A 25,109-nucleotide genomic window follows, 5' to 3' on the forward strand; every position below is an offset into this window, starting at 1 on the left:
GAAGTCGGATACCGTGAGAATGGAGTTTATTACGAGGGAATCGAGATATTTGCATGTCGGACGTACGCTGCGGGTATCTTAACATTCTTTTCCGTTCGCGGAAGGATTCGAATTGCTGGTTTACGGATAGTTGATTTCATAGATATTCCTACGAATACTTACAATAGTTTGAATATATAATCGATAAAAATTCCATTTGAATAACCTCGACGCTAATCTACATCTTTCAGATAAATCCTACTTACAACACTACTTCCTATCTTCAATTAACCCCTTGCACACTAACGAGAGAGACTCTTGATGAAGATTTCTAGACTAATTTAACAATCAATGTTCCCCATGGATCAAAAAACTGTTTCGCTATTATCAATGTACCCTCAAATTTCTTGAAGTAAGACGGAGAATTTTCTTGCGTTTCTTCCAAATTGTGAAAACATTACGAGCTTAGCGAGAGTAAATAGTACGCCAAGGGGTAAACAGTCTCGATCAAATCTCCCATTGACCGGTCCAATCATCGAAACGAAGCGCCGACTACCATCCGCGCTTTACTCTCGGAAACCCCTATCATTCAAAGCCTCCACGTCCGTCCGATCGAAACCGTAAACCGCAGACAAAAAAGATCCATTAGAGTAGATCGTCAAAGAGATCCCCGCGTGTGTTCCACGAGCGATAGTTCCACGGAGGGCTAACGAGCCGGCGCGCCGCGCGGCTCTGTGCGAGGTCTCCCGACCCCGCCGAGCGGAGTTCCACGCTAGGTGAACCACCGCGAGGCTCCTATCGTTCTATGTAACCATTTTTTCCGCGGCCCGTCATTCATCATCCGTCGCCGTCGCGATGACGAGAGCCCCGTTGGATGTCGGGGACGCTAATTAGCCGGCCACGTGGTCCCGCGGGAGGCCGGGGCGCGCGAAGAAAAGGGGGTTTCACCTCCGCGGACCCGAGGCCGGGTTTAAAACTAGCTCCGGGGGAGCGTAATCCATCATCGAAAACGGCTGGTGTAACGTAACCGTCCGGTTATGCCCACCACTAATCAGCGGCGCTGACTCGCCGTATAATTAGATCTGCCTGACCCCTCCAATCCTCCGCCGCCGCCTCCTCGCCCGGCCGCTCTCTTCTCCTTTTTCCTTTCCCGGGACCGTGCTCGTGACTAGCCCCGCCGCGCGCCGCGAACACGGGCTTCCTTTCTTGAGCGGGGAATCGCAAAAAGCATGTCCGTGTTCCCGGCTATCCCCCTGCGCGGCCGAGCGCGCTGATTGCCGACGTTACCCCCTGGATCATCCCGGCGCGGCGTCACGATCGATTGCGCCCGGTACGCCGGCCGAGCCGGCCGATTCGTAAATCATGGGCCGAGGGACTCTGCGATCGTGGCCTCGCGGGTAGAGGATCCCAGCGAGCGCGAGACGTTAATTGCGCTTGTCTAATTGCCACGGAAATTTAACCTGTTTATGGGCAGATCGCTCGTGAGGTTTCCAGTGGGCTTCGAACGCTTCGCGAGAGGTAGGGACTTAAGGTATTGTCCTTGAGACGGAGGTTTTCGAGCTTTCTGTGGTTCTGGTTTTGCGTGGAAATGAGGAATGAGAATGCGGTAGGTTTTTGTTGTTTTGAGATTTGGGAAATTAGACATTTCGGAGCTCCCAATCTGTAGATGTTATAATCGCTTGTATGATTTATTTCTTAAATGATTACGGGTACTCTGTCGTTAATAATTCATTAGGAAAGGACGTTTTGATACTTCTACGTTGATAACTTTAACGATTGATAATGGAAACGTAATGTTTAATATATATTCATGAAGCATAAATAACATTCGGATTTGTCAAGTTGAACGTTCTCGTCACGAGCCTAGATGTCGTAGGTCAAGTTTAACTCTCGCATTAGAAAGACGTGCCACGCAGACATTTTGCTCTCAAAATTGCTTCATCAGTTTGCTACATCACACATTATCTTCAAACGCACCACTCCACGAAAACTAATTACCAAACAAAATCACTCAACACATCCGCGTAAAGTAAGAAAACCAAAAATCCTCCGCAAGACTACCAAACCTCCATTCCCAACGCAAGAAGTTCCTATTCAAAATCCAAAAGCGCTCACTAATTAAGAAACAAAATTACTCAACACATCCACGTAAAATAAGAAAACCAAAAATCCTCCGCAAGACTACCAAACCTCCATTCTCAACTCAAGAAGTTCCCAATCTAAATCAAAAACGCTCACTAATTAACAGATAAAATTACTCAACATCCGCGTAAAACAAGAAAACCAAAAATCCTCCGCAAGACTACCAAACCTCCATTCCCAACGCAAGAAGTTCCCAATCTAAATCAAAAACGCTCATTAATTAACAGATAAAATTACTCAACACATCCGAGTAAAACAAGAAAACCAAAAATCCTCTGCACAGGACTACCAAGCCTGAGTCCATTGTTAACGCAAGAAGTTCCCAACCTAAATCCAAAAACGCTCGCCAGAAAGCCCCCCAGTCCTCGCAAGATCATCGAACCCAAAGGCGAGACCCCTAATAAATCGCCGACGCGTCGATGCAGCCGCGGTGCCAAGAGGTCGCGTCACGATCCTGATTTCGGATTCCGTTCCCCGTTCTATTCTTCTTCGTCCGCGGTTATCTGCGGGGCCGGTCTGCGGTACGTAAGCGTCGGAGTAACAGTACCCGTTCGCGTCGGGATCCACCGGGGGCCTCTCGTGAGAACCTATTACTCATCCCCGATGGCGACGGGCCGCGGACCCGGGGCCCCCACGAGTTCCACCGATAACTATCATAAGTAAATCGCGATCAACGTCCGCGATACGACCTTCGATCACGTAGCGGAGGCGGCTCCGGGCGGAAGGGGTAGAGGACGTGTAGTGGGAGGTCGCGCGATCCTGGATCTCTCTCTCCCGTGAAATCGGCCACGGTGAAAAATGCGAACGCCGCGAGAACGCTGGTTGGCGGGCTCCGCTCGACCGAGCAATTACCCGCGGTTGCCTCCACGGGGCCAGTTCTCGAACCCGACAGCCACCTCTCGCGGCGGCGAAGGAGAGAGAGAGGGAGACAGGGAACGAGTAGCGGTGCCGAGCGCAAAGAAAAAAAGAGGAAAAAACGGCAAGAAAACGGCGGAGTGACGGGAGAAGGGAGAAAAACCCTCTTTAATCTGTTCGCAGTCTCTCATCGGGCCACCCTCTCCGATCCTCTCCGCGTACGTTTCTGCCATTCTTTTCCTCGCCGCGACGAAAGGTCGGGTCAGCTTTAATTATCGTAAATCAAACGGGAGAGCGGCGCGGCGGCGGCCGAGAGAGGAGGCCACCGCTCGTTGCGCAAGCGACGATTATTGTTGAAATCGCGGGGAACGGCGCGGGGAGGATATATACTTGGACCAAGGAGATCGTGAAATATCGAACGATCGAGTTACGACACGACGGTAACTCGGGAGATCCACCGAGTGTCCTCGGGTTTGTTTTATCCTCGTTGAAAGCCGGTGCGTGTGAATTACGGCTGGAATTGCGCTGGATCGCTGTGTGGTCGGGTATGTTTATAGACGCGGTGACAGCTGGAAGAGAAGATTGGAAGGAATACCTTGGTAGTGGATGGTTTCATTCGAACATCTGCGCAGATACGATGATATGGGAACATTTGTTATTCGGTAACACGTTGATTGCCACGGCGGAGTTACGTTTTGCGGAGGACTACGGGAAATGGTTTTAGGTATCGCGTATTCTTTGCAGCGAAGGTGAAGGATTATTAATTGTTTCGTGTCGTAATTCTTACGTTATGCTATTCTCTAATTATTTACGCTGCTACACTTGTATTCGACATTGTCTCACAAGCTATATTCTTCTCATAATCCTGAATTCTTCATACTTCATAATTCTTCTCATAATCCTGAATTCTTCATATTCCATAATTCCTCTCATAACCCTGAATTCTCCATATGTCACAATTCTTCTCACAATTCCGAATTCTTCGTACTTCATAATTCTCATAATTGTTCTCACGTATAACCACCACGGCGCCAGTATGTTAATCGATTGCAAAATATATCTTCATGCTTCGATACAAAGACTTCCACTGTAGAACAAAGCCACCTCTCTTCGCTCTGATCGGAGTTCTGCTATAAACTCGCCTCAAGACGATGACGAACGTGACGAAGAGATAAGATGAGAACGACGAAGAGCCGATCGCGAGGAGCGAAAAGTCACGGTGGTAGGCGAGGCGAGTTTTTCCGCGGCGGCGTGCCGCGTCGGAGATTCGAATCTTCTGGCCTCGCAATTTCAATGCAAATCGGTACACGGCCGGCCATTGTGCCCCGCGAATGGAGCGATGAATCCGCAGAATCGCGGGACGTGAAATTTTGTTCCAGTTCGACGGCTCGCCGAGCACAATGGCTCGAACGGGCCGGAGTTGCACGGAGCGGCGCGGCGCGTCGACGGCGACGGCGACTCTAGGGCGTCGTTATCGATAGCCGGGAAAGAAGGCGCCGCGGGTGGCGAGCACGCAACCCAAGCAGTCGTATCTGATTCTGTTACTCGGTTAATTACACGCCTTAACGTGGGCCTCGCTGCCGGTGCCGCAATCGACTCGTGTAATACGCATCATCACCCTCCGCTTCGCGCTCGCTTTCTTCCCTCACCCTTTCCCTCTCTCTCTCTATCCCTGTCCCTCTTCCTCTTTCGCGATCGTTCCGCCTTTCCGCGGCTCGCTTCGCCGCTTTTAATATTCACCCTTTCGTTCGCGCGTTTTTCGAGCCGTTTCATTCGTTTAATTCTCTCTTCCGCCGAACCAGTCGACCTCCGCTCGAAAAATTTCATCGCCCGCTCGAAACAATCGACTCGCTTGATGGATGAACCGCGCTAATGAATTGCGTTAAGTGTCCGACCGAACGCTGGACAGTGCGAGTGATTGCGCGGCGTATTGAAAAAGGGTCTCTTTCGCCGGGATTCTCGGACGAATACGAACGGAGGAGAATTTTGGGATTTCTTGAGAACGGTAGGGAATTTTTGAATAATTCCTTCGCTGGCTCGAAGCAGCTTTCCTCTGAATTGAAAAGCGACGAAGAATTCAGGGTGTTATGATAATTCCTGAGGGAATTCGATTTTCACCTCCGGTATTGGTACGAAAACTCGGTTGAACGGTCGATCCCAGAAAACGCGACTGTCGTCGCTCTCGAGCGCCTCTCCACCACCTGAGCAGTCTATCCCGGGTACACTGACCGCCCTTTAACTCTGACCCCTGACCACGATTCCGAATACAATGCCGTGGCTCTTGTCGCGCGGCGTTCGGAGATAATCTGCCGCTGTCCAAACGAAACGAATCGCCGGGCTTCAACCTGATTCCATCTCCGGCATCGATCGTTCCGGAGCAATCGGTGCTGCCCATCGGTTCTCCCGAACCGTTCCCCGTCGAGCATCGTCCGCTTTCTCTTTCTCTCTTTCCCCAACGATAGGAGCCGAGGGGAAAAAATCGCCGCTCGAAGCGCGCCCGTGAGCCTCTCTGTGTGTGTGCTCTCGTTAAACGGGATGACGGTACAACAAAGTTTGCTCTGGGAACCCGATCGGAGCGACTTGACTGGCGTTATTTGGGCCCGAAGGTCGTGATCCGTGAATGGCCGGCACAATAGCGGTTCGAGCCTGCCGGGCGCCGCTCCGCGCCGGCCTCATTGTGCGCCCGAGCCGTCGCGGACACTCTTCGACACGCCGGAAGTAGGGCTCTTCTGGTGTCGCGCATCGACAGGGAGCAACGTGAATGACTCGAGTGCTCCGCGCTACGAGTCGGCCGACAGCTTTCCACGAAAAACCGCTTGAAAATATTTGGCCCGCACCTGGCGCTGACTTCTCGAGATCGGAATAAGTGTCGCTCCGGATTATCCCGGGAAGGAGCCTCTCGAAACCGTTCCTCGAGGACGACAGGCCGGGAAGCGGATGAAGCCCAAGTTCACACGGCCGGCGCGGTGTTGCGTTCGAGTGGCGGGTCCCGATGATTTCCAGGTTCCCGAACGGCGGATCAACGAAACTCGAGCAGCACGCGAGGAACTCTGGGGAATCGGTTTTCAGACGTTGCTTCCTCTTCCGCGTCCTCTCGGTTGCTCGCGGCGTGCGCTTCTTTTCGCCCGGGCAAATTAACACCCTTCGGTCGGCCGGTGTCAAAGTGTCAACGAGGGTCGGCGAGCACCTTGATTTCAGACCTCGTTACCCGTTCTCGCGAGAGATCCGCGCACCCGTGAGTAAGTGGCAGAGGAGCGAGTCAAGGGGTAAGGTCAATGAAGCCTGCAGCGTTACGTCGGAACGTTCGGCCCGCTGAAATAACAAGGCGCGTGACACGAGAAAACAAGGGAGCCTCTTGTCCCGAGTCGCCCCGTTTCGTTTCGCTACACCTTCCTGCCGAGCCGTTCTCCTTTGGACGGTTCGCCGAGCCCTCGGCTCCTCGGCGCTTCGTTATTTCGATCCCTTCCGTTGTAATTTCCTTTGGCGCAGTATTCATAAGGCGCCGCGGAACCGTTCGAGGCAGCCTTCGTGGATTGAAATTTAGATTGGAAGCTCCTCGCATTAATGGAAGTTAAGGCTCGATGGAATATTGACGCCGCAATTACGCTAACCGCATGCTACCGATGAATTCACATTTCGAACCGTTATACTAATGCACATAATATACCGGCGATCAATCGCCCCTTAATTGCGCAACTCCGAACCAATCCCATTCGCCGACTGTTCAACTAACAATTGCCCGAGCGTACAATGCTTGATCCTTAAAATCTAACGGCACGGCATTACAATAAGCCAATCCAATTTCATCCTCTAACCATTCAACCGCTGCCCAATCGCACAATGCCGAATGAAAATTCTAATGCAGCGTTAGGACAGATCAACCCTGCATCATGCGATCAACAACGATAACGAAACGTCGAAGATCAACGAAAAATCGATCCGTCGAGTCCCGAGCGAGTCCTCCTGTCCCGTTGGCATCCTCGCATATCATCGTTGCCCTCGCAGTCGGTGCGCCCCGCGGACCGTGCACGAGCGTCGGTGGCGCGCAGGTACCTTTGTTAATTAAGAGACGTCATGTGTGGTCTCTCGGCCGTAGGTACACGGGTGAAACTGTACACGGCCGGGGCTCGTGTCTCCGGCCGGCGTAATACGTGGTCAAGCCACATAGTAGCCACGCGATGCGCCGATGCGCGCACACACGCGCGGCCGGCAACTGCACACGAACGGTACACGGGAGCCGGAGACGCTAGCCAACGTGGACACGGCTAACTATCGGTAGAGGGGACCAGGCTAACGAGAAGCATCGCCGGAGATCCCGTGGCGGCTGATCCAGAGGCCGGATACACCGTTCCGCTCCGAATTATCGGAAACCGATGAACCCACGGACGTTTTTTACCCTTCCGCCTCCGACGGCCGGGTCGCAGGCTCTCGCGTGTCGCGTGACATTGCTCAATTAAGTCCCCGCAGGCGACCCCTGCCCCCCGCCGAACTCCTTTTTCCTCCTTTTCCCTTCGTTCGCCTTTTTTCCCACCGGTTTCGTCCGCGTTTTCTTCGCCCCCGGCTCCTTTCCCCGCTCCCTCGGGCCCAGGAACGATGTTTAGAGCGTGGAACGCGACGGCAATTACCCGGACGCGATGTTCGACGGCCGACCCCGCGAAACGACTCGGCGTTCGGTAGGTGTTGTAGCCGATTACCGGGATAGATCGGAGATTAAGGAGAACGCGACAGGCGGCGGGGAATGAACGGGTGACCGGCGACGAGTGCGGTGCGTGAGAAACGGTCCGGAGGATGTGTCGGCCGTTGCACGGACTGTTTGACAGCGCGTGTCCGCGCGGGCAATGGGATGGGCGACGATGTCCAGAGACGCTGATCATTTGCGCTCCGGTTTCGATACGGGATAATGGCGGGCCGAGTGTAAACTGCGGAACGCGCTGAGGAGTGTCGTGCTGATCGTGTTTGGGAATCTTTGATGGGTAAACTGCTCGAGACGCGCAGCTTGCCGGCGGAGATGTCTGGACAGTGTCGGGCTCGGTGTTGACTCGGTCTCGGTTTCATTGTGAGATTGAAAGGGTTGGCATGCTAACGTTCGTTTAAACAAACGGTAATCTTGATGGGTTTACTCCTAATGATGTGTTACGTTACTTGTATTGATAGTAACCCTTTGACGAATGTCGACGTTTCGGCGAGATGAAACGTTCATGCTTGGAAGACGAAGGATTTAATTACTCGGACGGCAAGAGATTAGCAAGCAGTTTCCGTTTTTGCTATTATTTAAGCAATCAATGTATAATTTAGCTCCATCTGTTGAAGGTTTTCTACATTTGTAGGCTCCAATATTGCACCAGTTATAATATTAAATATTTTAGCGAATCAAAGAAACTACCCCAAAATTATCAGATTTTCCACACATTCAAATTTTGTACTGAGAAGGAATAAAAACATCGAAGGAATGTTATAGCATGTTTCATTTTCACTATAGATACCATAGAAACTAGTTGCAGTTGCTGATAAATTACAAAATTATCTGAAGTGCTAAGGTTAACTCTTTGCGGACGAATGTCGACATTTCGATCAAACTTCCATGTTTAGAAGAGTAAGTCGCGAATGATCAACAGCAAGAAATCAGTGTATAATTCCTTTTCGTTCTATTATTCTAGTGATCGATACATAATTTAATTTCATCTGCCGAAGATTTCGTATATTCCAAGGAATCCGCAAAAGGTTAATATGCACGTGGGTAATATTATCATAGAGCATATAGAATTATCAGTTCACTATAATCACAATCTATTAAATTCCAAATGCTCCGAGCGCAATGCAAAATAAGTTATCAAACTCGTTAAATTCGAATCAGCGCGAATCCCACGCTCGGAATCCATCGCGCGTCAAAGCTCGCCCCGGCGGCGTCAAGGGTTTCGAGCGGTCCGTAGAAATTCGAGCGATAAATTCCGCGAAAGTCGGAACGTAATTCCGCAGTCGTTACTATCCGATTCGACGCGCGTTCGATCGCCGCTCGATGGGCAGAGTTCTTTTCCCTTCCGTTCAAACGGTCGCGCGTTACATCGGCCGATTAAGCGTCCGTCTTGTTGCTCCATTTTCCATCTCGTTTCGCGCGGCGGAACGAACCACAAAAGGACCAAGATAAAACGAAGAGCGACCGGGGGGTGGAAGCGAAAAAAGGAGGGGAGACGGAGAAAGAAAACGGTTGGCTCCGGGCGCAGGTGAATTAGCGTCGTACACGAACGCCGCTGTTGCAAGTAATCAAAGATACGGCCGGGCCGCTGTATGCGCGGCCGAAATGGCTAACGGGAATTTATACGGGCCCGGGGCTCGTCGAGAGGAATTAGATAGAACGATTCCGCGGAACTTTATCGGCGGAACCGATCACCACAATTATTGGAAATCGATGGAAATCCTCTTTCGTTGCTCGGCCTTTCTCCACGGCTGGCTTCGCCCGATTAAGTCCTCTCTCTCTCTATCTCCCCTCTCTTCAGCCAACTCTCGCGAGTCTTCTCCGCGCTACCGATGCTCGATCTCCGCCGATGTTTGCGAACTCGCGCACAAAGCGGGAAGAGGGCCGCGAAAAGAAAACACTCGATTATAACGCCCCGCGCCGGTGCCGACGCGTCGCTCGTTTTAACCGTTCAACCGCTCCCTCTACAAGCAACCCCTATCGATTCACTTATCGATGAAACGGTTAAAGAACTCGGTGTAATTCAAAGAAAACCACCCCCGTTGTACGTCGGAATTTTCCAGCTCCGTCGGGTAACCAGTAAGAAACAATCTAGCGAAGCGCTGCGCATAAATCGCAGGGGAAGATCGCGCCGGCCTTAATCACGCGGCGTATTCAATAAGAAGCGGTCTTTAACGGGCGGCAACGCGTATAAATCACTAATCCGCCGAGTGCAGTTGCAGGGAACCAGCCGGCGACCGCGGCCGCGACACGGTTGCTTTACGACACGTCAATTTCCATCGAGCTCGGCGACAAAGTTGCGGCGACCGCTAAACCACTTACCAATGAATCATCCCGTACCTTGACCCCCTCGCTCCCATTCGTCCTCGGATGAGAAACATCGAAAAACAGAGGAGCAGAAAGAACGACCGGTCGTTCGCGTTTCGATATCCGGATTCCGATTTTTCGCTTCCAACGCGCGTCGCGGTGAGGTATCCGCGGTACGAGAACAAGATCGCTCGGGGGTGGCGGCGGGGGGAGGGAGAAATTGGGGGTTCGCCCGCGTTATAACGTCATCGCGGACGCAATCAACGATATGGCTCGCGGTGCTGCGTCCAAAGTGGCTAACGAGGATTTTCGTACGAACTGATTCGCATGCGGGCGCGGAAACGGGGGCGGAGATGGCGGGGCAGGAAACTGGCTGCCGCGATTCCGCGGCCGGACCCCCGTCGGACAGCCGATCGAGACCCATTATCGGAAACCGATGAAAATTCTCTTTTACTCGCGCCTCAATTCGCCACGTTGCCGATTATTCTTTTTGCTCGCTGTTTTTTCCGTCGATTTTTGTTTTTCCGATGATTTTTTTTCCTTTCCCGATTTTATTTTTTTCTCCCTCTCTCCCTCTGTCTCTGTCTATGTTCGTTCGACGCTTCTCATTCGCCCGTTGCCCGATTCCTATCTCGGCGCGCAGGATATTGAAGGTATCTGCCCCGGCATCGGTTATAAATTCCGACATTTTTTCCGCGCGAGAGAAATTCCGCATCCTGCCGCGCGGCCCGCGCCGCGCACCCTTCGCCACGGCTTTCTCCGGCGCGTCGCCTGGACAGCGCGAAAAATAACGAGAAACGGGAACGATAAAAACCAGCGACGCGCGGTTGTGACGTCTGTCGATCGCGACGCCGTTTCACGCCCGCGTGTCTGACCGTGATTCTTTGTTCGTCGACGGTGGTTGCGCCCGCTTTTTTTTGCGCCGGGAATGGCTACTGATGTTTGTTCATTTATTCCCATGCGTTCGGGCGCTGGAAATATTTTCGTTGTCATCCTTCCTCGTGGAAATGCGTACCTTTCGTTCGAGGGATTTTCGCGACAGTCCCAATGTACTAGTGATCAGATTTATACAAACTTCTATAGTTCAATTCGTACTATTTACTTTCGCCACAAAGCTAATGTATCATTTTACTATCGACAGTTTGCAAAAAATGTAACAAAATTGTCCATTCTACTTCAAGTGGAAATTTTATTTGAAGACAATACAATAATAACAAAATAGTTGTTTGCTTTGATCCGTGGGTAATGAACATTAGTTGTTAAATTAGTCTAGAAATCTTCATCACGAGTCTCAATCGTCATTGTACGGCAAGGGGGTGATTAAAATTCGATCAGGCTGATTTTTGATATTCAACACAATTGCTTAACAGGAAAAGAAGGAAACTTCTGATCTCTTGTTGTTCCACTAATTCACTTATTTGCTCGCGACTTGGTTTTCCGAATGCAATTTCATCTCGCTAGAACGCCGACATTCGTCCGCGAAGAGTGAACACCAGCGAAGGCCCGCATCGTTCGAAACAAAAGCGTCTGCAAAGTTCCCATTCCGTCGGCCAGATGTCCATGTAACCCAATAGCAAACTAATTCCTGAAGTGTTCGTGATTCCATCGCGTGCTCGGTCCACGGACCGGGACCGACCGCGGCGCTGCCGTCCGGTCGCACCCCCGCGCGGCAAACACGCAGACTTTATTCGCGCGACTCGTCGCGCTCGTCCGTTCCGTCCGCTCATTTTTCCATTTTCATCCTGGTCGTCCTCTCTTTTTTTCTGTCGCATTCTATTTTTTTCATCCTCGTATTTTATATATATATATATATTTTTTTGTTCGCGGGAAAGAGGTGCGAGACGAAAACGATATAGAGCGGCGCCGCCGATTATCGCGATGAAAATTGTGGCCCCCGGCCAAATGTCGCACGGGGATAAAGGTCTAACCACTCGTTGGCGGGAAATGCATCGGACTTGTGCACCGGTGCGCCGCGTAAATCCGAAAATTCATTACTGCAGCGTGGCGCGGCGCGGCGCGATTGTTCGTAGCCAGAACGCGGAGTTTCGGGGCTGCGAAACGGCGGCATTAATGGTCCGCCGTCAGGATTTACACGAGGAGAGGGAGAAAGAGAGAGAAAGAGGGCAAGAGAGAGACAGTCTGTGTGTGTGTGGAAGGGGGGAGATGGCCATTGTTGACAAGCAAATATAGAATTTTCACGACTGCCGATTGAAACGCCGGCCGAGCAAACCGGACAGCCCGGGCCAGAATTAATAACTCGATCGTAAATTACGATTACCGGGCTGTATTTTGAATTCAAATGACTGACTGCCATGCCGCGTTCTCGCGTGATCCCTGCCTGATTGCGATTGCCTCCTGCCGCGATAATGACGACAATCCAATTCCGCGAATTTATATCGCGCGCGGATTATAAGCGACGGTGTTCGTTTCGCTTAATCGCCACCCTCTAACGACTTCGGTTGTTGCCGTCGCTGTGGGTCGGGGAATTAACTGTGAAGACGCGGTTGATTAAGGACCGTCGTTGAAGAGTGTTTGTTCTATTTGACGGTCGCCGAGAGTCGTATCGCAGTTCTGCAATGTTTTACAACTTTTCTCCGCGAGAGAGCTAGACTCGCTTACTCGCGGAGATCGCTGTATCTCAGGGTTTTAACGTCTCTATCGATGTATCATTCAAATTTTAACTATTTGCAGTCGAAAGTTTTTCACTGGAAATATTTGAACACTTTCCGATGAGATCAATAAGTCTCTCACTAGTAATATTTGAACATTTTCTGATGATAAAGATACTCCGTGGAAATCGCAGAGGAATCCTACATTTAGGAACACGGTTACTTAATTTCAATATTTCTCAAATTGACGCGTTATATTATATATCAAATTTTAGTACAGCTCTCGAGTGTAATCACCTCGAGTGCAAAGGGTTGAGTTTATGAAACGTACAGAGTCTTCAACAGATGAAGTTGAATTAAATATTAATTACTTAATTAATAGGAAAACAGGAAACTACGTTCTCTTGCTGTTTCTCTAATTAAATCATCTGTTCGCGACTTAGTCTTAATATAACCATCTGATCTCGCCGGAATGACATTCGTCGAAGGGTTAATAAATTTCATTAGCTTATCGATTTCTTTAGTATCTAACATCACGGTTAAAGGATCGCTTATGTTTCTCCTTTCCAGAGGGCGAAGATGCCGCGGAGGACGAGGATTCCTACCTCCTGGAGGAGGACGACGTGCCTTCGGCGACGATAGCCACGGACACCGAGCTGATATCGGAGGCGGGCGGCCATCTGCCCGTCTTCCTCACCGAACCGGTCGACTCGTTCGTGGTCAAGAACAAACCGGCCACGCTGCACTGCAAAGCCGCGCACGCGTTACAGATCTATTTCCGTTGCAACGACGCGAGGGCGGAGGACTCGCAGCAGCAGGACTTCGTCGATCCGCACACTGGGACCAGGATCGTCGACTGCGAGCTGAACGTGACCAGAGACCACATCGAGGAGTATTTCGGCAGGGACAAGTTCAAGTGCGAGTGCATCGCGTGGTCTGGATCAGGTCAGATCAAGAGTCAGCCTGCTACCGTCGATGTTGCTTGTGAGTACAATTATTCTCTTCACTTGAAACTACCTTCTGCATAATTCATATATTCTTTGGCCATTCGAGAATTTATTAATCGTACCATTATTTGAAAGGGAAATTTAGATCGCGTATATTAGTTTGACTGCTGAGGATATATTTCACATTTTTATATTGTTATATATAGTATTTCACATTTTTATATAGTTTTATATTTCCTTATGTTTTACCAAAATTGCGAAAAGCGCGATAACACTGCTCTGAATCAGTAAAAGTTGTGCATCCAGTAAAGCTCGTTGCGTTTGAGCATATGATTTCTATTTGTTTAAAAATTATTCGTGTTAATTTGAGTGAATTATAAGTGCATTTTACTAATTCTATCCACAAAATGAGTTAAAACAAATTGAAGTAAACAAATGATATTTTTAAAAATTTTTGTTGTTGCAATGCAATATAAGTGAGTTTATTGTATGAAAAGTGTTTTCCATTTTTTCCCAGTTTTGGCATATGACCGAAAAATCCGTCAGCAGTAATCCAATATTTTACATAATGACAATGAAATTAATAGATACTGTTATTAGAAATTACAAACTATATATTTAGTTCAATGATTCGTTTCAGTTTTATTTATAATATTCTGTTCAGATTTATTGGAAGAAAATATAATTGAGACTGTCCTCGAAATTCTATTAAGGCGATAAAGGGATTAATTGCATCTCAGTCTATTGACTATCGCCTCACCAATTAGTATTCTACGAACGTACAACGAAAATCCCGCATAAAACGACAGCCGTAGCGCGCAGAAAATCAAATCCTCTAATACACGTCCCCCCAAAAGACAAACACATTCGTCACCCGTGAACCTCGCCCCATGAACCCCCGAAGTGTACACATCAGAATTCCCCGCGAGAAAACCTGTCCCGATAAATATTCAACTGTTTGTCCGTCGCGCTGCGAAGACGGCGCACGGCTCTCGTCTTAACTTTACCCTCGCCCCTCCTAATTATCTCGATTCCGGCGGCCGAGGTCATTATTTAATTCCGACCCTTAATGCGGGCCAATGCAGCGACCGTAGTTTCTAAGAGAATCAATTTAGGGAAGGACCATTTGCGCACCGTCCGGCTTACGTAACCCTCTTTACGAACGAACGTCTCGTTCGCGAAAACGGCGACAATAAATCGGGCCGGTCCAACAAGTTTCCGCAGAGAAACAACGCTCGCGCGAAGGGAGACGAACAAAAGGACCTCGAATGGGGGAAACAGAAAGGAAGAAAAAAAAGAGAAGGTTTTGGGGGGGGGGGGGGGATATCGGTATCAATCCTATCCGTCCAACTTTCCCAGCCGATTTTTCTTTCGACCCCATTATCGTCCCCCTTTCTCACCGAACCCCGTAAATTCCATTTCCGCAGACCTGAAGAAGCAGTTCGAGTCGCCGCCGTATTCGGTGTCGGTGGAGGCGGGCCAGAGCACCGAACTCAGGTGCCTGCCGCCGGTGGGAATACCCTCGCCGAGGGTCTACTGGCTGAGGAACAACGTGCCCGTCGACACGGAGTCCGACACGCTTTTAGTGTCGAGCGAGGGACATCTCCTCGTCGGCCAGGCGAAGCTCAGCCATCAGGCGAATTACACTTGCGTGGCGGAGAACATCGCCGCGAAAAGACTCAGCGAGCCTGTCAGCCTCACGGTTTACGGTAAGAACTTAAGACGCTTTGCGTTGCCCGCGAGCCAACCTCACTCCCGCTACACCGTGAACTTTGTTTCACCTTTTATAACTACGCCGGAATATTGAAAGCGCCGGCTCAGACGAGGGTCTCGCGGAATAATGGAATTGATCGGTTAGATGGAATTTTCGAGTGTCAGTGTCGTGGAAGATTTTCGAGTTTTAACCCTTTGAACTCGAGAGGCGACTCTGTCATCGCTTGATTTGATATAGCGATATTATGAAATTGAATGTTTAGTGTTTTGAATGGAACTTTGTATTGCTGTAAGATATTTAAATGGAATAGCTTTGTCGCTTAATTTATCTGTGAATTGTCGTTAAATTAGTTTCGATGTTGTCTATATCTAGGGAAATTTTGAATATTTCCAGTGGAAAACTTTCTAGTGCAAAGGGTTAACCCTTGAACTCTTTAGGCTCCAATATTGCTGTTGTAATGTTAAAGATTTTAATGAATCTTAAAGAAACTAACCTAAGATTATTAGATTTTCCGCACATCCAAATTTTGTGCTAAGGAAAATAAAAGAAGAAATGTTATAGCATTTCTCATTTTCGCTAGGAATACTATAAAAATTAGTTGCTAGATTACAACACAATCGGGGGTGATAAGGGATAACCTTTTGTACTTGAAAGATTTCACTGGAGATATTCAATGTTTTCTAATTAGATGCAATCTTTCCAAATTACTTTATTAAGAAGTCATAAATTAAGGGACAAATCTATGTTCTTTCAATGTTTCATGTATTGATGGATATATTCCAAAGTTTATAATGCTCTATCAAATCATGCGACTGAGAGTCATCTGTCGAGTACAAAGGGTTGACACTTTGCGATCGGTACCGCTGTGGCGATATTTAACATTTGTTTTATCTTGGAATATTTCAATTTTCTTATTTTAATATTTAGTTTTATCTTAAACATTTTAATTTGTAATATCGGTAGATGTATTATAAACCATCTGTAGAAAAATAACTTCGAGAATATATTTTCGAGAATATATCGCAAAGGGTCAATGATTCCTCAGTACTTCAATCGCTATATTTCATTCCTCTAACAGAATAAAACACCGTTTCAGTGAAGCTTAACTCAGAGATAACTAATCCATAAAGTACTTAATTTCTCAAAGTTCCAAAACCAGCAGTAATATCTAAAAATCTCCTATCCGAAGAACTCAGAACAAAAATAAACGAATCTCACCCTGCTCGAGCCTCTAAAAGGCCAATAAAGCCTCCTATTAAAGATCCCATCAACCAAAGGAAAATATAAAACAGATAACTGAATACACATCGGCCGAACTCGCTCGGAAATTAATCAGAAGATAACAGACAGCCCGGAGATCCCCGCTAATGCATCAATTACCTCCAGACTGCGATCCACTTCGGCCGGTGCGGCTCAGACGCGCCCGGTATTCTCCTCGCATTAGATTAGAGGAAAAGAATCTCCAGGGTGAGATAGCTCAATTGATTACGTCCCGCCCGATCCCAGTCGCCAAGGAAACGAAACCAGCCCGAATCCCAAGTGTCCACGGTCCGATAGATTCCTGGGCACAGCCCCTCGCCCCGTTGCGAAAGTGGCTGCCGATTGAAATCAAAGGATCCCGATCGATTCGCGTTGCAGTGAACGGCGGTTGGTCCTCCTGGTCAGCTTGGTCGGAGTGTCACTCGAGATGCGCGAAGGGGGGTCAGAAGAGGACGAGGACCTGCACGAACCCGTCGCCGATGAACGGCGGACAGTCCTGCCTCGGCCCGTCGCAGCAGAAGATGGACTGCAACACGAACTGTCCTGGTAAGAGAGAACCCTCTGGTCCCGTTGTGTTCGTTAGTCGCCGGGGAAATCAGACTCGCGAGGAAGCATCGCGATTCGTTGGCACTAAAATTACCTGACCCGCCAAAATGACCCATTCCTGATTTCTTCATTTTGTGGTTATTGAAAAGATAACAGATGGTTCTCTGGAGATTGGATAATTAATGTAGGAAGCAGAGCGATTCGTTGGCACTAAAAGTACCAGATTTGTCAAAATGGCCTATTCCTGATTTTTTCATTTTGTAGTTATTAAAAAGATAACAGATGGTTCTCTGGAGATTGGATAATTAGTGTAGGAAGCATAGCGCTTCGTTAACACTAAAACTACCAGATTTGTCAAAATGGCCCATTCCGGATTTTTTCATTTTGTAGTTATTAAAAAGATAACAGATGGTTCTCTAGAGATTGAATAATTAGAGATGTAGGAAGCAGCGCGATTCGTTAACACTAAAAGTACCAGATTTGTCAAAATGACCCATTCCTGATTTCTTCATTTTGTGGTTATTGAAAAGATAATAGATGGTTCTCTAGAGAAATGTAGGAATCTAGAGATTGAATAATTAGAGATGTAGAAATCTAGAAATTGAGTAATTGAAAATCTGGAAATTTGGAAGTTTGAAAATTAGAAGATCTAGAAACTTAACAACTGAAAAATCTAGGAATCTAAAAATTGAAAATGCAGAAATATAATAATTAGGAAATCTGGAGATCCTGAAATATAATAATTAAAAAATCTAGACATCCAGAAATATAATAATTGAAATATCTAGAGATCCAAAAATATAGTAATAAAAAAATCTAGAGATCCAGAAATATAGTAATTAAAAAATCTAGAGATTTAGAAATATAATAATTAAAAAATCTAGAGATCCAGAAATATAATAATTAAAGCATCTAGAGATTCAGAAATATAATAATTAAAAAATCTAGACATCCCAAATACAACAATTAAAAAATCTAGAGATCCAAAAATATAATAATTAAAAACTCCAGGGATCCAGAAATACAACAATTAAAAAATCTAGAGATCCAGAAATGAAAAAATTGCAAAATTAAAAATCTAGAGATCCAGAAATGAAAAAATTGCAAAATTAAAAAATCCAGAGATCCTGAAATCAAAAAATTGCAAAATTAAAAAATCCACAAACCTTCAAACCTTCAAGCCATAAGTCCTGTCATCAAACGGCAAGGGGTTAACCATACTGCCTTCGATTTCACGGACAAGAGACTTCCTCCCTCCCAGCACACTGTCCCCGGTAGCTTCCTCTTCTGTCCCGCTAGAGGTGGATGTTCTTTACCGTTTCGCTTCGAGAGGGAAAGGGAGAGAGACGGGTGGGTCGTGGTTCGTTGCGCCCAGAAGAGAAGAGGACAAGACAACCGAGCAGGTTCTGTTCGCGACGACAAACCAATATTACCGATGCCGAGGAGAGGAGAGGCCACTCGTTTGATTTACGAGCTTCCCTCTTTTCCCTCTCACGGTCGACTATCTGTTGCGTACCCGTCCTCCCCCCTTCTCCTCCTCCTCCTCCTCCTATCGCAGCCGTATATATGGATGTTTGCCTCCGTCGACTCACTCTTAAATTGTATTCACCTTTCGAAAACGTTTGCGACATACCGAAGACACCTGCGGCACATCCCCGTCAGGAGTCGTGCGGAGTGTATTGAAACGATCGCGTCTCGGGGCCAACGGCCAACGGGGAACCGAGACGACGCGGCGGAGGCGGGAGCGACACTTGAAATATTAACCCCCCGTCTCTGGACGATGGCACGACGGGTCGCACTCGCGGAATTCTGATGTATGCCGGTAGACCGCACTTGGGTGTTTTAGAATTCGATTTAGAAAAGAAATGATTCGAGTCGTGAAGATTTTGAATATTTTACTCTTATGAATTGTCGGCAGAAGGACTTTGGTTTTTTGGAATTTGATTTGGAAAAGAAATCATTCGAGTGAAGGTTTTGAATATTGTACTCTTATACTTCTGAATTGTTAGCGGTATATTAATAGTTTCTTAATGAGTTTTATGAGGCTAAAGGATTTGAGTCTTTTGGAATTCGATTTGGAAAAGAAATGATTCGTGTGGTGAAGGTTTTGAATATTGTACTCTTGTACTTCTGAATTGTTAACAGCATATTATTGCTTAGAAAGTTCTTTAGTCTTTTGGAATACGATTTGGAAAAGAAATGATTCGAGTGGTGAAGGTATTGAATATTGTACTCTTATACTTCTGAATTATTAGCAGTATATTAATGCTTAGAAAGTATTTTTAATTATTTTTTTAACGATGAGGGAGTTGAGTTTTTTGGAATTTGATTTACAAAAGGAATGATTCGAGTGGTGAAGGTTTTGAATATTCTACTCTTATACTTCTGAATTATTAGCAGTATATCAATGCTCAGAAAGTATTTTTAACGATCTTTTTAACGATGAGGGACTTGAGTCTTTCGGAATTTGATTTGGAAAGGAATGTTTCGATTGGTCAATCTTCCGGTTGTTTCTAGGCTCTACTATTGTTCCGTTGATAGTTCCACGGTCCGGCATACTTCAGAATTCCCAGCAGCACATTAATGCTTAGAAAGTTCGAACCTAGTTACGACCGCGAATTTCTAAGCTTCAAAGTTGTCTGAACTTCTTCAACAACCCCTGAACTTATGCCTCACGTGTACCGATGAAATTAGCTCAGATAAATCGCGTGTAAAACGTTGTCCACGTCAGAGACGAGGGTTTGATGTCCGCGAGCCGCGTGTCACGCTTTCATGCATCTAAATGTCTCTCACCAACTAACCTTCGCTTTCGTTAATGCACCTATGTGTCTTTTCTGTCTAACGCTTACTTCGGAACAGCCGGCACGTTGGAGGAGTTCACTAACACTCTAGGTAAGTCACTCTCGCTGGACCTGCAAAAAGAGACAACAAACATTATACCAATACCTCTAAAACAAACTAAATTTCACAGCAACCATTATCCCAATTAAAATCCCCAACCCTTCCCAATTAAACACTCCCAACTTCCACTTTCCATACAAAATCTCCAAATCATCCATACCTACAAAAGCTTCAAAACCCTCATCTCCAAAATACAATCGCAATTCACAGTACAATCATTCCAATTAAAACCTCCAACCCTTCCCAATTAAACATACAATTCCCAACTTCCATACAAAATCTCCAAAAGCAAATCATCCATACCAACGATACAGTTCAAAAACCTCTCTCCGAAACCAAGTGAAAATAAAGGAAGGGGCGGTAAAGAGGGCAGAATAATTTGTAAGTATCGTGTCACGGGTAGCTCGTCGATCGAATCGTTACCGGTGATTAAGGTGTACCCGCGCGGCGTTTTTTCCCGGAGGAAAACGGGCCGTACGAGTCAATTAAACGGGAAGAACGGAGAGATCTCGGGGCCAGCTCGAGCCTAACCGAATCGACGGGCCTTTAAACAAGATTCGAGGGAAGAGGTAGAGTTACGAGCCCGTGTCCCGGTTCACCGTAACTTCTTCTTCTTCTTCTTCCTCCTGTTCGTTTTCTTCTTGCACCTTTTTCTCCGTTTTTTCTTTCTCCGACGTCGCTTTACGTCGATCGCGGTCGCCTTAACGACTCCTCGCTCGATCCTCGAGCCGTTTCTTTTCCCATTCTTTTTCCTCTGATTCGGACTTTTTCTCTTTTTTGTTTCGCCGGGACAGTGGTGGACGGTGGATGGTCGAAATGGTCGGCATGGTCGGTGTGCGGGACCGACTGCACGCACACCAGGAGGAGATCGTGCGACGATCCGCTACCCAGCCACGGCGGACGACCTTGCCAGGGTAGGGACATCAGCGTGGCGAATTGCACCGGCGGCATGTGCAACAGTAAGTCACGAGCGAACTATATTCTATCTACTTGTCACGACTTTTCCCGGCCGCGACGCGACGGCGTGCACCGTCGCCGGCCGCGTCCGCTTCGCGGGGAAATTCGCTTTGTCGCGAGTTTCTCGGGTTTAACGGCGACCCCTGATACGTCTCGCCACTGACGCTGCGTGGTTGAGGTCGCCATTGTGTACTTTGCGTAGAGAATGGACGTAGTGGATATTTTTAATTATTTTGTTTCTGAATGATGATTGATACTACTTTGTAATTAACCCTTTGCACTCGAAGGTTATTCACTAGACATATTTTAATATTTGATGAGACAAAGACGATATTTTGGGAAACCAACTCGGAGACATTACACGAGTATTGAGGAACAAACCTATTTTATTTCAATATTTTTTAAATTTATGAGTTATACGAGGTACAATGTTAAATATCAAATTTTATAGCTTTATGAAATCAGGTGTTGTGAGAGTCACCTCTCGAGTGCAAAGGGTTAGTCATTTTCTAAAGAGAACGGATTTGAAGGTATTATCTTTGCTTCAAAGTATAGTAATTGATAATAGAGTAATAAATTTGAATTCAAGGGATCGAGTTTGATTCTGTTTAAAATCTACACTACGTGTCTGCGTTATTGTAAGAGGAGTAGAAGTATTTCAAGTTTACTTGTCGAGAAAGAATAACATAACGAGCAGTGGATATTACAGCAATAACAGTGATAATGATCGAATGATTGCTGTCATATACAAGGCATTACACAGTAAGTGTCATGCCGCGTTATCACTCCATTAAAGGTTAACCCTTTGCACTCGAGAAGTGACTCTCAATTGATTTCATACAGTAGAACTATAAAATTTGATATTTAATATTATATTTAATGCATCATTTTGAGAAATATTCAAATAAAATCGCGTTGTTCCTCAATGTACGCGTCGACTTAGTTTCACAAAATATCGATTTTATCTCATCAGAAAATGTTAAAATATTTCTAGTGAAAAACTTCCGAGTGCAAAGGGTTAATACTCTTTAATTACACTTTTCATGCTCTATATAGATTTACTAGATTCAATGGAACATTACTACTGAGAATACCATCACAAATGCCAAATATTAGTATCGAGGCTTTACAATACTCTGCATCATATAGAATTCTAAATTGCAAAATTCATTTAAATTTAATGGAATTCTAATTAAATTGATCTTTGTCGCATCGAAGCGAAACTGATGCATTTTATTATTTCACAAACGACGAAGTTCCTTTCGCTATAGACGTAGACCGTTAGTTGTGCAAACAGATTCAAAAGCGTCTTCAGAGGCGGACAGCTTCGCCTCCGAGTTTTCAGTATCGAAGTCGAGAAAGAAGACAGCAGTGTTCCCCGCGTAATTGAAAGATTATTCTCCCTTTGACACGCGACAATATTTCCCGCAGCGGACGATTGAACGTAAATACGGCCTGCCTTCTCGCGGAGATAATTGTCACTCCGTTTACGCCCGGAAGCCCCGGACAATGTCAACCGGGAGAGCCCGAGCCATGAAAGCCCGTGTAATCTTATTTCCTGCCGCGCTCAAAGAAATGCGATTACGTCTTAACGCGTTCGCTGTCAGGAATATTTCATTCGATCGTCTTAACGCCATTGTGGATCAATCCCGACGCTCGTAGAAAAGGTGGATCGTGCATCGCGGCGTTCAATTATTCTCTGCGCGAGCTGAACGCGTCCTGGTTCCATTCTTTCCGTTTCGAATCGCGAGACGTAATCACCGTTACCATTGCGGAGAATTAACCGTTTGCACTCTGGAAGCGCCTCTCAGTCGCCAATCCATTTGACGCTGCACGATTGTGAGGTTTTGAGTCGTCGAATATCGAAGGAAAATAGTTCTCTTCCTCTGCGTGCGATTAATGGTCGAATCAGCTTCGTAAAATGCATTTTATTAGAAGATACTGAGTGTTTTCTGTGAGGAACTTGAGTGCAAAGGTTAATACACGTCTTAACCTCGGGCATTCGTGTTTGAAATGTTTTGAAAAATATTCTTTTTTGAGTTTTCTCTCGAGTATTTTATCAGGATATTGTTAGTTGTTATTTGTTCCGTTAGTTTTTATCTAATTTTTAACGCTTAGACGAGCTGAAAAGAATTATAACTACAACCTGCTCCGTTATCTTCAATTGAACTCATTCGATTAATTCGGTTAGAAACTGTTTTGCAAAAACAAGAACCGTACTTCATGAATTGCAAATAATCCCACTTCAAGACTGAAATAACAAAAGAAAAGATAAACAGAATGAAAGACAAAATAGTAGACTGAATTGAAACGTGATCGAATGCTCCGTTCAACCCTTTGCGCTCCAGAGGCCAAGTCACCGAATGATTTGACACAGCAAAACCGTAAACTTTGATATTCAATATTAAACTTTGTACAATGCATCAATGTACGAAATATTGAAAGAAAATAGTCTTCCTCGATGCATTTGAAATTTCTTAATTCAATCTAAGGAAATATCGTCTATACCTCATTAGAAAATATTGAATATTTCCGGTGAAAAACTGGAGTGTAAAGGGTTGATGTTAAACTTTGCAAGATGCGTCTGCGTGGAAAATGAAACTAGCGGTTCCACACGGAAAAATTGAAAATTCATGCGCGGTTAGAGGGTTAACGGTAACCAAGATGGCAGCGAACGACGTTAAAGCTCACGCAGCAGCGATACTCCACCCGGACCGGTTCCCCGAGCAGGGAATCCAGGAATCGCTGCCTTTTACGTGTCAATTACCGCGGCTCACCCACTTAGCCCTCAATTACATCCACATTTCTATCGTCCATTCGTTCTCTTCTTTCTTTTTCCAGACGGCGGCGCGAAAATGGGTGGCGCACACTTGACCGAGGAAGGTAAGTCCATCGACGAACAAAAGGCCCGTTCCTTCCTGGGCTTTAATCTCCTTTCGTCTCCATTAACCGTCGGCTGCCGCGATATTTGACGGCGGGGCAAAAGACAGTGCCCCGTATTACTTTCAGCGAGCGATAAAGCTCTTAACAGCTCCACGGAAATCTTTCCTAATGGAACATCGAGGAATGTACAATATTCATTCGAATACTTTATTCACCGCGCGGTGCGGTGATTCATGAAATACATTCTCTACAAAGCGTAAAGCGAATCAAATAACCTCGGAATACGTTCGCCAACCGACTGTTAAAGGAGAACGATTCTGGTGTGGATCTTTATGCACTCGACTGCAGAATTTAATCGAATAGAAGGAAACACTTCTATCGATAGAAACGAATTTCTATTCTAAAACCGCTCGAGCGATCCTCCGATAAAATAAACCTTTCCCCATCAATTTCTACAGAACAATTCACTAAAATCTGCTCAATGATTGTCTACGCAACGCACAAAAATGTATTCAAACATTTCCACAGAACTATCGACAAAAATTTGCTAATTCTCTTCTACAGAATAATCCACAAAAATCAGCTCAATAATTTCACAGAACAATCCACAAAAATCTGCTCAAACTTTTCTAACCCATAAGAATCTGCCGAACAAAATTTCCACAAAACAATCCGCAGAGGTTCGCTAAAAACTTTCTACATAAGAATGCAGAGATTGCGCAAAGACCCACAAGCCAGGCATTACACGGTGTGTCACCTCACCCCCTGAAAAGACGGGACTCGCTATTAGACAAGAGGCTATTCGCGGTCCGCGATCCATCGGGAACCACCCCCGATTCGTTCCGTCGTCGCGAGAGCTGAAAGCGAGCGAGTGGGAGGCGGCCGGGGCGCGACCGGCCGCGCAGAAAACGCTCGGAACTCGTCGCGCGACATTCTCGGATGGGATTCTTCACGGCCGGTGCGCGCCGTTTATATTCGCCGTGCAACGTGGCGCTACGGCATGGCACCGCGATCTGATACCATTCAAATCGGACGTCCCGCGCGGCTAAATGGAAGACCGACGGCACGGCGCGGACCTATTCCTCGCGCCGTCGCGATACGCATCGATTCCGGGGTATATTAATGCGACGTTTCCAAGGCGTTACGTGTCGCTTAGAAAACGAACGCGACTCGTGCAACACGAGAGCCGAACACGAGGAAATGGTCGCCTAATGGAACTCACCGGATCGCGCCGCTCGCCTCGCGTATATTCCACGAGGCTATTCGCCGATTCATCATTGATTCGTCCCGGCTGCTTTTTACGGGGACTCGAGACG

General features: G+C 46.8%; 1 protein-coding gene across 3 annotated transcripts in view; it reads left to right on the forward strand.

Moving 5' to 3' along the window:
* Positions 1 to 25,109, forward strand: part of LOC116431885 (netrin receptor UNC5C) — a 62,319-nt gene that overhangs the window by 25,647 nt on the left and 11,563 nt on the right. For 2 of the 3 annotated variants that reach the window (XM_076372595.1, XM_076372596.1), the window contains exons 3-8: positions 13,156 to 13,569; positions 14,960 to 15,241; positions 16,885 to 17,052; positions 19,912 to 19,944; positions 20,748 to 20,912; positions 23,752 to 23,793. In XM_076372595.1, coding sequence (XP_076228710.1) covers positions 13,156 to 13,569; positions 14,960 to 15,241; positions 16,885 to 17,052; positions 19,912 to 19,944; positions 20,748 to 20,912; positions 23,752 to 23,793 — 1,104 coding nt within the window. The remainder of the gene's footprint in view (positions 1 to 13,155; positions 13,570 to 14,959; positions 15,242 to 16,884; positions 17,053 to 19,911; positions 19,945 to 20,747; positions 20,913 to 23,751; positions 23,794 to 25,109) is intronic. The other variant, XM_031987935.2, reaches the window with a different exon arrangement.

The sequence above is a fragment of the Nomia melanderi genome, chromosome 12, assembly GCF_051020985.1.
Source record: "Nomia melanderi isolate GNS246 chromosome 12, iyNomMela1, whole genome shotgun sequence".
Classification (NCBI taxonomy): Eukaryota; Metazoa; Arthropoda; class Insecta; order Hymenoptera; family Halictidae; genus Nomia; species Nomia melanderi.